Consider the following 15,312-nt stretch of genomic DNA (forward strand, 5'->3'; position numbering starts at 1 on the left):
GTACAGTCAGTTCATAAAGTACAGTACATTGAAGTACAATTAAAAATGTCAGAACTATTGTATCAAAAAAAAAGTGATTTTAAAGCGTTTGGCGAGTTTGTTTAGTCAATGGCACGCCGTCCCCTCCATTGACACATTGGTCACTTTAAAGCAGGGGTGTCCAAAGTGCGGCTCGGGGGCTAATCGTTTACCAACCCGCCACACATTCTGCAAAAATTGCAAAATTGATAGTATTGCAAAAGTAAAAATAAAAATATTTTTTTAAAAAAGTGTAATGAGGTGAAATCTAATGAGAAAAGGTGGCAATGTTGACACAAAGCTGCCAAGCAGGCATTTTTTTTCCTTTTGTCTTTATTTTCTTTTTTTTCCATTGCTCAAAAAAAAAGGACAAAAAAATATACGTTATGATGAACTATTACTTAAAAATTGTCACTTTAAAATGTTTTATGTGGAAAAAATATTGCATATGTTGTGTGGTTGCCATATAAAAACATCAAAGTTTTGACAAAAGAGCATAAAACAAACAAAATAATAGTTCAAACTTAAAATCGACAGATATATCGGAAGTGGATCTTGAAATTTAAGTGTTAAAAGTTAAAAAAAATAATAACAATAAAAATGCATCACTTTATGAGCGGGGAACCTTTCGGATCTCAAATATATTTAGTAGGATTTTATTTAACTTTTCACTGTGATTACTCAAAAATATTAAATAATTAAAATCAATGGTGTCCTGCATTATTGATCTTTGAGGGCTTTAATTGCTAAATGAAGGAATCAATAAATTACTATCTATCCATCTATCCATCTATCTATCTATCTATCCATCTATCTATCTAAATACTGCAAATTTCAGTTTCACTATAAAAAACTAAGTTGTCTTTGACAGAAAATGTATAAAACCTTATTTGTTTGACTTTATATCAACCTCAAGTTGATATAGAGATTTACTGTACGCATTAAATAAAAAATAATATCAATCAATCAATGTTTACTTATATAGCCCTAAATCACTAATAATAATTTGACTTATTTTTAACATTTTTGTGACTGAGACCTCTATAGGGGTTAAAAAAAATTCCATATATTTTGTTATGGTTTGAAAATGAAAAATATCAAAACGGCCCCCGCATGCTTACATTTTTCTGTGTGCTGGCCTCTGTGGAAAAAGTTTGGACACCCCTGCTTTAAAGCTTTACTTAAACATATTAAAAAATGACCAACGACACCAAATAACATTGGGAAGTTGAAGTTATCGGTTAACTCCGGAGATAAACGGCAGTTACTACCAGCGTTAGCTTGTTAGCATGTAACATCTTCTTTCCCTATTTACATTACAAGTTGAAATGACAATCGCCCCTAGTGTACGGGAGGCGTAAAGCCGACACTTGCATTAGAGCAGGGGTGTCCAAAGTGCGGCCCGGGGGCCATTTGCGGCCCGCAGGTTATTTTTTAACGGCCCCACGGCACATTTTAAGAATACCATTGAAAAAAATTAAAAACATAAAAAGTGGTATAAAAGAGCAAAAAGGTGAAATGTAACAAGGAATTGTTGCAATGCTTACTCTTATAACACAAAACTGCCATGCAGGCTGTTTCTTTCTTTAAAAAATAATAATGAATCAAAATCAAAGTCATTTTGAATTAGCTCTGATTACGTCACATTAGATATTCCACTATGAAATATTTTTTGGGGAAAATGTTGCATATTTTGTGTTTTGCCATATAATCAATTAGTCAATCTATCAATGTTTATAAAAAAAACTGAGATGTTTTTTTTGTTTTTTTTAAAGAAGGGCCTAAAACAAACAAAAAACATAAACAACAATAAAACTAATAATTGACAGATAGATCTGAAGTTGATCTTGAGATTATTGTGCTAAAAGTAATCAGTAAAAAAAAATGTAATTTATTTTTTAAAACTTTAATGAGTAGGACACTTTTGGATCCCCAATTATTTTAGTGTGATTTTGCTCAAAAAATAATAATGAATCAAAATCCAAAATTAAGGCTCCAATTATTAAATAATCTCAAATATTCCACCTAAAAATGCTATTGGGTGAAAATATTGCATATTTTGTGTTTTTTCCATTTTTTTCCTAATATTGATCTAGAGATTTAAAACGTGAATAATAATGAAAATAATAATACTGAATAATGACACATTTGTAATTTTTTTTGGGACCAAAATCCTTTGGGGTCCCTGGGATCATAACTGACTGGAGGCCTAAATGTATATTTTTTATACATATAGGGACGGCGTGGCGCAGTGGAAGAGTGGCCCTGCGTAACCCGAGGGCCCCTGGTTCAAATCCCACCTAGTACCAACCTCGTCACGTCCGTTGTGTCCTGAGTAAGACACTTCACCCTGGTTGGCGCCTTGCATGGCAGCTCCCTCCATCAGTGTGTAAATGTGGAAATAGTGTCAAAGCGCTTTGAGTACCTTGAAGGTAGAAAAGCGCTATACAAGTACAACCCATTTATCATTTATTTATTTATATATTGTATTGGTTTTTAAAATAAAAATTATGAAAATGGCCCCCGCTTGCTTTGATTTTTCAGTGTGCGTCCCTCAGTGGAAAAAGTCTGGACACCCCTGCGTTAGAGATTAAAAGCATAGAAACGTGGAACTTTGTTGTGAAAATTGAAAAAAACGATTAAAAAAAAAAAAAGTTAATCATTTTTGATTTAGACATTTTTAGTGTATGGAAACAAAGTGACTGTCCCCTGTCGGGAAAATAATCCATGATTGTACCAGAAACTTAAAATTATTGTATTTTGAGAAATGTGTTGTATATACCTGATTTTATGTTACTCTGGACTATTTTACAGTATAACTATAGGTTCGAATGTAGTTTTCCCTTTTAAAACAATTTAACAGAATTGTCAGGAAAAAAATCTGCCAATGTCAGAACAGAACCCTCACCTGGCAGTAAATAGGAATGTGACAACAGGTGCAGTGCAAGATGTGTTTTTCATCCATCCATCCATCCATCCATTTCCTTCTGCTTATCCGAGGTCAGGTCACGGGGGCCGCAGCCTAAGCAGAGAACCCCAGACTTCCCTCTACCAAGCCACTTCGTCCAGCTCCTCCCGGGAGATCCCGAGGCATTCCCAGGCGAGCCGGGAGACATAGTATTCCCAACGTGTCCTAAGTCTTCCCCGTGGCCTCCCACCGAGTCGGATGCCCGAACCACCTCATCTCGCTCTTCTCGATGTGGAGGAGCAGCGAAGATCTACTTTGAGCTCCTCCTGGATGACAGAGCTTCTCACCCTATCTGTAAGGGAGGAAACTATTTTCGTCCGCTTGTGCCAGTCATCTTGTCCTTTCCGTCATAACCCAAAGCTCATGACCATAGGTAAGGATGGGAACGTAGATCGACCGGTAAATTGAGAGCTTTGCCTTCCGGCTCAGCTCCATCTGAAGACCCCGCACAGAAGACCCCGCCTGTCGATCTCACGATCCACTCTCCCCTCACTCGTGAACAAGACTCCAAGGTACTTGAACTCCTCCACTCGGAGATGGCACTCCACCCTTCTACGGGCGAGAACCATGGACGGTGAAGTCTCATTGAATTAGTACAGTGAATTACAGAACTTAGAAATTACAGAACCACGCAGCCTTGTGGAGGGCCGGTGTTGAGGTACAGGCTCGATGACATGTGGCGACCCAACTGCACCCTCTGGGGGCGGTTGGATAAGAAGTCCTTAATCCACATGCAGATGGAGTTCGATAGACCCAGGTCTGACAGTTTGGACACCAGTCTATCAGGTGTAATGGTGTTAAATGCAGAACTATAATCCACAAAAAGCAGCCGCACGTAACTCCCCCTGTCCCCAGGTGACCCAGGGAGGAGTGTAGGGCTGTGGCGATGGCGTCCTCTGTGGACCTGTTGGCTCTGTAGGCAAACTGGTGTGGGTCAAGCTCGGGAGGGAGGACTGAGGTGATATGGGTCCGTACCAGCTTCTCGAAGCACTTCATAGCTATAGGTGTAAGTGCCACTGGATGGTAGTCATTCAGGCAGCTGAGAGAGTTCTTCTTCAGGCATGATGGGATGACGGCCTGAGAGAGGGACTGGGTGAAGATCTTCGTAAATACTCCGGCCAGCTGGTCTGCACAGTCTCTTAGTACCTGTCCCGAGACTCCATCTGGGCCCGTAGCCTTCCTCGGGTTCACTGCCCTCAGCGTGCGTCTCACCTCATGCTCCTCCAGTATAAGGGTGCAGCTGCTGTGGGTGTTGGGTGGGAGTGTTGTGACGGCTGCAGGTGTTTTTCTCTCGAATCGGGCAAAGAAGCTGTTTAACTCACCCGCTCGAGAGGCGTCGCCGTCAGCCGAAGGGTTACTGGGTCTGAAGTTGGTCATGTCTTTTATTCCTTTCCATACCTCCTTGGTGTTGCTGCTCTGCAGGTGGGCTTCCATTTTCCTCCTGTGTTCCGCTTTTGCCTCTCCGATGCCTCTCTTCAGATTGGCTCTGGCAGGACTGAAGAGTGCCTGGTCCTGCGCTTTGAAGGCACTGTCTCTCTCTTTGAGTAAGCCCTGGACTGTTTTTGTCATCCAGGGCTTCCTGTTGGGGTAGACTCGGATGCGCTTGTCCACTGTGACAGTGTCTATGCAGTGTTTGATGTACCCCAGGACCGCTTCTGTGTACTGCTCCAAGTCTGGGTTTTCAAAAACTGACCAGTCTGTTGTATCAAAGCAGTCCTGCAGCTGTTCCCTGGCTCACTCCGGCCATGTTTTGACCGTTTTGGTTGTGATAGGAGCACTTTTTCTTATTGGTGTGTAAGCTGGCAAAAGGAGCAAGGACATGTGGTCAGACTTGCCTAATTGGGGAAGTTGTTTGGCTCTATATCCTTTTTTTATGTTGGAATAGACTATGTCCAGTGTGTTAGCTCCCCTCGTAGCACACTTCACATGCTGGTGAAGTTTGGGGAGCACTTTTTTCAGGGCGACATGATTAAAGTCCCCCGCTATGATGTGGACTGCGTCGGGATGTATCTACATATACATAGATACATCTCTCATTGATATATTTTTTTACTATTTAGTGTATATTGCATATTGTATATGCACCTTAGGGGATCTGCTCCGATTGCGTTGTTCTTTGAACCTGTTCATTGCAATAATGAGAATAAAACTCTATTCTATTCTATTCTTAAGATGTGTTTTGACAGGCTGAAATGATCAAATATGTTTGTTGTTTTCAATAAAGCATACACACGCCACACAGAGAATTCCCATAGGGATACTTTTTTGTTAGTTATGAATCTACGATTTATGTGGCAGTTTCACCTTTTACTGTAAGGGTTAAATACAGTGAAATCCTGAGGGTTTTTTTTTTGGAATAATAAGGCTGTCACATAAAATGTGGAAAAAATAAAGTGAAAACTTTTTCGACCTCTAGACTTCTTATAACAACAGACATGGCAAACTAAATAAAATCCGATTGATTTATTGCATGAAACATCATTGAATTATTTCCCATGATTTACAGAATTGTTTCCGAAATGAGAAATCTGATTTTTTTCTACCTCCCAATGACTCGCCACCAAACACTCGTTCTTTTACTCAGCATAATCAGACATCATTTGGAATTTTGTTACTGGAGCACACTTTTCTTTTTCTTGGATTCCTAAAGATGAGTAAGTAACCCTGACGTGTCATCATTGGAAAGGGTTCTGGTCTCTCAGCTGGTCAGTAGAGCTGAAGTATGAGGTGGGTCGGGTCCCCGTGTCCCTGTATCGCCTTGGATTACCCATCAAAGACTCCATGGGGCTGAGAGGTCTGAGATTAGAAACCCTGTCTACGCCACCGAGCGAGGAGACCGAGTACATGGAACGGAAAGAAGAAGGCTGTGGGTCCAGGTTGACAATCGGTTTTGAGGGAAGAGACGAAAAAGTGGTAACTGGAGAAGCAGAACCAGGCTTGTAGCTGCTGCTGCTGTAAGATGAATACCCGCCAGCAGCCGGACCTAACACCTGCGATTGTGGTTTGTCGCTTAGCTCTGGACCAGGGATTTCCTGCGAGGAAGAAGAGAGCGAAATAGTGACGGAATAGAAAAAGTACAGTGGAACCCGTCATTCTTGGAACTCTCCCATTTACGAACCAGAGACCGAATAAAGGTTTGCTTTGGTGTACGGACCTTGTCTCAGTGTACGGACATTTCATCCACTGCCATTTTGTGCCGACTCCTTGTGCTCGTTCACTCTGAGTCAGGGGTAGGGAACCTATGGCTCTAGAGCCAGATGTGGCTCTTTTGATGACTGCACCTGGCTCTCAGATAAATCTTAGCTGACATTGCTTAACACGGTAAGTAATGAATAATTCTGCTGGTAATCACAGTGTCAAAAATAATGTTCAAAATATAAAACATTCTCATGCATTTTAATCCATCCATCCGGTTTCTACCGCACCTGTTCAAGATGTCGCAATAACGGTAAGAAGTATTGTATTTGTTGTTGGTTAGCTTCAGAATAACAATGTTATTAAAAAGAATAAGAGAGTTATTATACTCTAAAAATGTTGGTCTTACTTAAAAATGCATGCATTTAGTTGTATTCAGTGTTAAAAAAATATATTATATGGCTCTCACGGAAATACTTTTTAAAATATTTGGCTTGTATGGCTCTCTCAGCCAAAAAGGTTCCCGACCCCTGCTCTAAGTGTTGCTTTGTATACTTTTAAAGTGTATTTTTAGCTCTTTCTGGTTTTGCTAGCTCAATATGGGACGGCGTGGCGAAGTTGGTAAAGTGGCTGTGCCAGCAGTCTGAGGGTTACTGGTTCAATCCCCACCTTCTACCATCCTAGTCACGTCCCTTGTGTTCTTGGGCAAGACACCCTTGCTCCTGATGGGTCCTGGTGAGCGCCTTGCATGGCAGCTCCCGCCGTCAGTGTGTGAATGTGTGTGTGAATGGGCGAATGTGGAAATACTGTCAAAGCGCTTTGGGCTCCTTAAAATGGGCTAGAAAAGCGCTATACAAGTACAACCCATTTACCATTTACCATATGAGTCCAAAGAAAGCAATGGACAAGCGATGTGTGGTTTGAAACATTCAGGAAGTATTCACAGCGTAGTACACTGTGGCCTGGTCTCCCTCCCTAAATTAAGCAACAAGATAAAGTGGATTTTATGTTTTATTCCTAATCGCTGTAGTGACCTGGGGCCGTATTTATCAAGCGTCTTGGAGTGCCATTTTAAACTTGAGTCCTGAGAATTTGCGAAATTTACCGTCATTTCCGGAATATAAGCCGCAAGTTTTTTTCCCTCGTTCTGGTCCCTGCAGCCTATTCAACGGTGCGGCTTATGCTAACCAGGGGCGCGCACTACCGAGGATGCGCGAGACCAAGGCAGACATCTGGCGCCAGGTAACGAGAGCAAAACAAAGAGTAGGAGAGCGTCTGCGACAGTTTGCGCGAAGGAAGTGTTCATGCAAACACCCTCAATATGGAAAACAAACGGAGAAGTGCATATGATGCTGCTTTTAAGTTAAAGGGGAACATTATCACCAGACCTATGTAAGCATCAATATATACCTTGATGGTGCAGAAAAAAGACCATATGTTTTTTTAACCGATTTCCGAACTCTAAATGGGTGAATTTTGGCGAATTAAACGCCTTTCTGTTTATCGCTCTTTTTGTGATGACGTCAGAACGTGACGTCACCGAGGTAATACAGCCGCCATTTTCATTTCCTCGAACACATTACAAACACCGGGTCTCAGCTCTGTTATTTTCTGTTTTTTCGATTATTTTTTGGAACCTTGGAGACATCATGCCTCGTCGGTGTGTTGTCGGAGGTTGTAACAACACTAACAGGGAGGGATTCAAGTTGCACCACTGGCAAGAAGATGCGAAAGTGGACATTTTACTGGCGATGACAGACATGGCACAGAGATGTATGGATAACCTGCAGATGCATTTGCAACGATAAAGTCAACTAAATCACAAAGGTGAGTTTTGTTGATGTTGACTTATGTGCTAATCAGACATATTTGGTCGCGGCATGACTGCCAGCTAATCGATGCTAACATGCTACGCTAATCGATGCTGACATGCTATTTACCGGCGGTGCTACAGCAGACATGGCACAGAGATGTATGGATAACCTGCAGATGCATTTGCAACTATATTACGTTTCCTTCCACCCACATTTAATGCGAAAAAAACACTTACCAATCGAAGGATTTAAGTTGCTCCAGTGTCACAAGATGCAAAAGTCCTGATTGTTTGGTCCGCACATTTTACCGGCGATGCTAACGCAGCTATTCGGCCATGCTATGGCTATGAATAGCGTCAATAGCTATTCGCTCAATAGCTTCAGTTTCTTCTTCAATACTTTCATACTCCAACCATCTGTTTCAATACATGCGTAATCTATTGAATCGCTTAAGCCGCTGAAATCCGAGTCTAAATCCGAGCTAATGTCGCTATATCTTGCTGTGCTATTCGCCATTGTTTGTTTGTATTGGCAGCACTGTATGACGTCACAGGAAAATGAACAGTGTCTTGGCAGAGAGCGAAAAAAATGCACTTTAAAGCTTTTTTTAGGGATATTCCGGACCGGTAAAATTTTGAAAAAAAAACTTCAAAAAATACAACAAGTCACTGGGAACTGATTTTTATTGTTTTTAACCCTTTTGAAAGTGTGATAATGTTCCCCTTTGAAGGCAACCGATCTGGCTGTCAAAGAAGGAAATAGAGCTGCTGCACGTACCCTTGACATCAATGAATCAATGGTGAGATGTTGGAGACGGCAGCATGAAGACTGCACTTTTACTGCCGTGTTAAAGGCGAGCACTTTGTATTACTTTGCACCGTTGTATTATTTGTACTCTGCACGAATGCTGTTCGCCATGTCAAAGATGTGAAAGTTTTATTGAATGATTGAAATATTTATTGTTAATAAATCGGACGCTTTGCGGTCCCAAACAGTCATCTCTGTCCTGACAATCCCCTCCGTGGTAGCAGGAACCCCTATATACTACGGTAATTACACATCAAAACGCCTGCGGCTTATAGTCGGGTGCGGCTTATATATGGAGCAATCTGTATTTTCCCCTAAATTTAGCTGGTGCGGCTTATAGTCATGTGCGCCTTATAGTCCTGAAATTACGGTAGTCCTACTCTCAAACTTAAGAATCAAAGCTATTTATCAACTTTCTTAAGTTTAAGAATCACTCCTACTCTCCACGATATTTAAGAGAACTTCAGAGGTGTCCTAAGTAGTTAGGAGTTGCCAGCGGGGGATGGCACTGAGGCGAGAGAGACGTGCGCCAACGTTCAGGGAGCAGAAGGATGTCCTGGCTTTTTTTGATGACGAGCAGCTGATCAAACGGTATCGTTTAGACAGAGCGGGTATTATTTTTGTCACGGATTTAATACGGGGCGTCATCTCATCAGCAACATCACACAGCAGAGCTTTCACAGCAGAACTAAAGGTCATCGCAATGCTTCGATATCTCGCCACTGGGAAAATGCAACATTGCCTAATTAATGAATTGGAAAGAAAATGAAACATTTATTTTTGATTCATTGCCAATATTGTTTGTTTGTTTGGTATTGGATCGGTTCGCAGCCGAGTGTGAAGCGACCGGAATGAGAATCAGCACCTCCAAGTCCGAGTTCATGGTTCTCGCCCGGAAAAGGGTGGAGTTCCATCTCTGGGTTGGGGAGGAGACCCTGCCCCAAGTGGAGGAGTTCAAGTACCTAGGAGTCTTGTTCACGAGTGGGGGAAGAGTGGCTCGTGAGATCGACAGGCGGATCGGTGCGGCGTCTTCAGTAATGCGGAAGTTGTACCGATCCGTTGTGGTGAAGAAGGAGCTGAGCCGGAAGGCAAAGCTCTCAATTTACCGGTCGATCTACATTCCCAACCTCACCTATGGTCATGAGCTTTGGGTCATGACCGAAAGGATAAGATCACGGGTACAAGCGGCCGAAATGAGTTTCCTCCGCCGGGTGGCGGGGCTCTCCCTTAGAGATAGGGTGAGAAGATCTGTCATCCGGGAAGAACTCAAAGTAAAGCCGCTGCTCCTTCACATTGAGAGGAGCCAGATGAGGTGGTTCGGGCATCTGGTCAGGATGCCACCCGAACGCCTCCCTAGGGAGGTGTTTAGGGCACGTCCAACCGGTAGGAGGCCACGGGGAAGACCCAGGACACGTTGGGAAGACTATGTCTCCCGGCTGGCCTGGGAACGCCTCGGGATCCCCCGGGAAGAGCTGGACGAAGTGGCTGGGGAGAGGGAAGTCTGAGTTTCCTTGCTTAGGATGTTGCCCCCGCGACCCGACATCGGATAAGCGTTCACCGCAGCCATCCGACTTTCAGGTATGATTTTATTTTGTAGGTTATTGTCAAAATATATACTCCCATTGTCCACTTAAATATTTCTAAGATATTTCTTTATTCTTAGACAAGGGATTCCCTTCCGCGATTGGTCATTTCTATGGACGCAGAAATGACGTCACCTAAAATTCCGTTTACGGCACATAGTAATGTCGTAATTCAGCTCTGAGTGTGACACTTAAGATTCAGTCCTACACTTCGCTGAAAGTGTGAGTAAGACGCTTGATAACTAACTTTTAAGTGCAGGTTTCAGCGAAGAATTTCTTTACTCATAAGTCAACTCTTAGCTGACTTCTTAGGAGTAATTCTAAGAAGCTTGATAAATACGGCCCCTGGCTGTTAAAACTAAGGAGTTTTCGGGGATTTCAAACTATGAGTGCGCCACAAGGCTAGTGACAGGGTGTGTAAGCTAGATGTTGATGTTTTGACTTTGTTATTAAATAGAGAGTTGATCTATCACCCCTTTGTTAGGTTTGTTTGATATACAATACTGTTTAGCACTTTGTAGTGTATTGAAAGTGTACAAAGTGTTGCTACAATATGGACTTTTGTCAAGCCTGCAACTAATTAGTCATATTTCTCCCGCCATCAGTGTGTGAATATGTGAACGTGTGCTTGTGAATGGGTGAATGTGGAAATAGTGTCAAAGCGCTTTGAGTTCCTTAAAGGCCTACTGAAACCCACTACTACCGACCATGCAGTCTGAGAGTTTATACATCAATGATGAAATATTAACATTGCAACACATGCCAATACGGCCTTTATAGTTTACTAAATTACATTTTTAAATTTCCCGCGGAGTTTCTTGTTGAAAACGTCGCGGAATGAAGTGTTTGTGACGTTATTGGTTGGAGGGGACATTTTAGCCCAGCACCACTTACGGCTAAAAGTCGTCTCTTTTCATCGCATAATTACACAGTATTTTGGACATCTGTGTTGCTGAATCTTTTGCAATTTGTTCAATTAATAATGGAGACTGTAAAAAAGAATGCTGTTGGTGGAAAGCGGTGGATTGCAGCTGCCTTTAGCAACCGAAACACAGCCGGTGTTTCTTTGTTTGTTGTGAAGCTTTAACACAGAGCGCTCAAGCGAACATGTTTCTCTAAGTCAACCAGCAAGTTTTTGGATGGGAAGAGTGTGATATTAAGTCGGCTCTTACTGGAGACTTGAGTGGATTACGCAACCTCATCCTGCAGCTCAAAAAGGCAGCTGTGATCTTGGCTCCTCGGCTTCTTTCGGAGACACTGGCGTTCACCGCAGCCATCCGACTTTCAGGTATGACTTTCTAATCTCACTAAAATACTAGTAACACAATAAGCAGATAAGGGATTTTCCAGAAGGATCCTCATAAATGTGTCTAATTACATCTGAAACGCTCCCACTGCCGCCGTCTGGAGCCGTCGCCTTTTCTTTTCTTTTTTTTTTTCCTTCTTTTTATTTAGTGCTTCACTCTAACTTTCCTCATCCACAAATCTTTCATCCTCGCTCAAATTAATGGGGAAATCGTCGCTTTCTCGGTCCGAATTGCTCTTACTGCTGGTGGCTCACATTATAAACAATGTGTGGGCGTGAGGAGCCCTCACACCGGTGACGTCACGCGCACGTCGTCTGCTACTTCCGGTACAGCCAAGGCTTTTTTATTAGCGACCAAACATTGCAAACTTTATTGTGGATGTTCTCTACTAAATCCTTTCAGCAAAAATATGGCAATATCGCGAAATGATCAAGTATGACACATAGAATGGACCTGCTATCCCCGTTTAAATAAGAAAATCTCATTTCAGTAGGCCTTTAAAAAAGGTAGAAAAGCGCTATATAAGTACAACCCATTTAGCATTTACCATATTTATATTGTTTCTTATGGACACATTTGCTTCACGACACAAACGTTTCTATTAAGTACCAGTTCGTAAATGGAGGTTCCACTGTAGGGATCAGTTGTTTTTGTGACACAGGTGAACTCACAGTCTTCTTCTTCTTTTTCTTCTTCTTCTTGTCAGCCTCAATTCCAGAAGAAGTCTGCAAGGCGAAAGGATTAATAATGAATTACGGAGCGTATCACATGATTTGGTTTCAATTATATCAGTCGCTTACCTCCTTTTTATCCTTCTTGTCTTTCTTGGCCTTTTTGTTTTCCTTGTCACTGTCACTGGAACTGTCAGAAGAACTTGATGAGCTGGAGCTGGAATCCTGAGCAGACACACAAAAAAAAAGAAAACATAACTCAGCAGACACAAGAAATTAAAAAAAACGTTGAGAACTGGTTGAATCAGGGCCTGACGTTGAGCAACTCAAACGTAGCGTTGAAACAACATGCTTTTTGACAAGGTTTAATCGATGTTGGGTTCTGATGTTGATTTGACCATTGAATTTTTGTCACTTTTTAACCAATATTTTACAACACAAATACAACGTTGAAATAATATTCTTTTTGACAACGTTTAGTCAACCCCTCTGCCTCAAGGAACTGCTCAGCCCCAAATCCTCCAAACGACACCTCGCTCTGGACAGGCTAAACTCCTCCAACCTCCACGGACAAAGCTTCGAACAATGGGAGGCTTTCTACTCCGCTGCTCCCAGTCTGTGGAACGCTCTCCCTGACCACCTGAGGGCACCTCAGACTGTGGATGCTTTTAAAAATGGCTTAAAAACCCATCTTTTTAAAAAAGCCTTTTTATAGACATGCATGCTGGTTCTAGCTATAGGACTGTTTCTAGTTTTATATTTAATTTATTTGTATTATCTTTTTTCTATTATTATTATTACTATTTTTTTACACTATGGCACTATGAGGTTGTTTGGTCAACGTAAAGTGCTTTTTTACAAACAAAATCTATTATTATTATTATTAATGTCAGGTTGTGACGTTGATTTGACCATTGAAATTTGGTCATTTCCCAACCAACAACGTGGATCCAACGTTAGACACCAACATTGTCTCAATTTACAAATACAACTAACTATGTTTTATTGTTGCTTCAAAGTCAGTTTTAAAGGACATGTATGTGTAATCAACATAGTATCAATGTCTTGTGCCTGCCGGGAAAGAGGTGATTATGAACTAACCTTCTTTTTGTCCTTCTTCTTTTTCTTCTTCTTGTCTTTTTTCTTCTTCTTCTCCTTTTTCTTCTTCTTTTTCTTCTTTTTGCCATCATCACTACTAGAAGAATCACTGGAGGAGTCAGAAGAGGAAGAATCCTGCACAAAAATGTATTACAAACTTAAAAGGACAAATAGCGCCCAGACGACTGAAATGTAACCAACAATTTCCCTTTCTGCATTCTTTGGATCCTGAAAATGAATCTGGAAGCCATTTCGCATCATTTCAATTTGTTTTTAAATAATTGGTAGACATCTAACTGTACTCCAAACTCCCTCTTTCCATCCTCAGACTAGATATGTCACACCCTGACTATTAATTATATTTTAATTTTGGCTTCTCACGATCATATAAATATTATAATGAAAAAAAAAGATTAACATGCATGCAAATTCCTTAGCTTGTAACACTGAAATGGACTTGTGAGCCTATAAGTGAAAGATATAAAGTTTGGGCTCTCACTATGGTTGCTGTTTTGGATTTGACACAACGCCAAAATGCCTAATCAATAATCATAAACTCAATAAAAAAAGTAGAGCTGTATGATTTATACGTTAACTTAACCACAGATGGAATCACAGATTTTACCAATAAAACGGAATCCGCTATTAAACGTAAAATATTAGGGAAATTGACATAAATGTGAGTGAATTGCTGTCAGTGTGAGGAGAAAGAAAATAATGTGTCCGGCACCACTGATTCCTCTTTGAAACATTCAGCAGCCCCGTCCTGAACTAAACAATGTCGAGACGGCCACTTGTAGCACTACGGCGCAAAAACAAGCAAGAACAATCCATATACCCACAACACAGCTCATCTGCCTGTGTTTTCTGTATTTCCTCCTGTTCAGTGCCTTGAACCGGAAGTACAAGTGCGGTTCCGTCTACTAGCCGTCCATAGTGTTTCTACTCGTATGGTTTCTTCATTTATCACTCCAAGCAACATTTGTAAGTTTTGCAATATAACTAAAACTATTCACCGTCTGACGTGTGATGCATGTGGAGTGTTTTCATGCATATTTGTAAGTGCTATTGTAATGTAATCAAGCTTGCCTCGTTAGCATTAGCTAATATGCTAACACGTCTATGAATGCCTGTTTCAGTATTATTGACTTCCAATGACATTCTTTTTGTATTGTTTTAATTTGATAAATCCCTCAGTACATTCCCCAAAATGCCATCATAGAGTTATTGACTCGGTTTAGCTTATTGGAGAGCTAACTTCCGCAGCTAATGGATCCACGACGATGACTTCTCTTTTGTTTGATCAACAGTTTTACGCCCCTGTTACAGACACCTTTTGGAAACAATTAAGGTATGTGAATTAACATTTACAAAATCTTTCTGTGTACATGACTCATTTCCCAACGTATATATCTGCCGTTAAGTCTGGTTGGTCATGGAATACATGTTTTTTCTCCTACAGTTTAGTGCAGTGGTTCTCAAATGGGGGCACGCGTACCCCTGGGGGTACTTGAAGGTATGCAAAGGGGTATGTGAAATAAAATAAAAATATTCTAAAAATAGCAACAAATCAAAAATCCTTTATAAATATATTTATTGAATAATACTTCAAGAAAATATGAATGTAAGTTCATAAACTGTGGAAAAAAAAATGCAACCACGCAATATTCAGTGTTGACGGCTAGATTTTTTTTTTGGGACATGTTACATAAATATTGATGTTAAAGTTTTCTTTTTTTGTGAAGAAATGTTTAGAAATAAGTTCATGAATCCAGATGGATCTCTATAACAATCCCCAAAGAGGGCACTTTAAGTTGATGATTACTTCTATGTGTAGAAATCTTTATTTATAATTGTGTTATGGGTCACACTCCTGCTTCCTCTCTTCCTGCTATGTCTCCTCCTGCTGGG

General features: G+C 41.1%; 1 protein-coding gene across 5 annotated transcripts in view; it reads right to left on the reverse strand.

Moving 5' to 3' along the window:
* Nucleotides 1–5,434: 5,434 nt before the first annotated feature.
* The window catches only part of LOC133564587 (uncharacterized), a 34,707-nt gene continuing 24,829 nt past the window's right edge, over nucleotides 5,435–15,312 (reverse strand). For all 5 annotated transcript variants that reach the window (XM_061918982.1, XM_061918980.1, XM_061918981.1 and 2 more), the window contains 4 exons: nucleotides 13,405–13,536; nucleotides 12,433–12,528; nucleotides 12,304–12,357; nucleotides 5,435–6,018 (listed from right to left, as the gene is read on the reverse strand). In XM_061918982.1, coding sequence (XP_061774966.1) covers nucleotides 5,662–6,018; nucleotides 12,304–12,357; nucleotides 12,433–12,528; nucleotides 13,405–13,536 — 639 coding nt within the window. In that variant the 3' untranslated portion in view covers nucleotides 5,435–5,661. The remainder of the gene's footprint in view (nucleotides 6,019–12,303; nucleotides 12,358–12,432; nucleotides 12,529–13,404; nucleotides 13,537–15,312) is intronic.

Source organism: Nerophis ophidion, linkage group LG13 (assembly GCF_033978795.1).
Source record: "Nerophis ophidion isolate RoL-2023_Sa linkage group LG13, RoL_Noph_v1.0, whole genome shotgun sequence".
In the NCBI taxonomy this organism is placed as follows: Eukaryota; Metazoa; Chordata; class Actinopteri; order Syngnathiformes; family Syngnathidae; genus Nerophis; species Nerophis ophidion.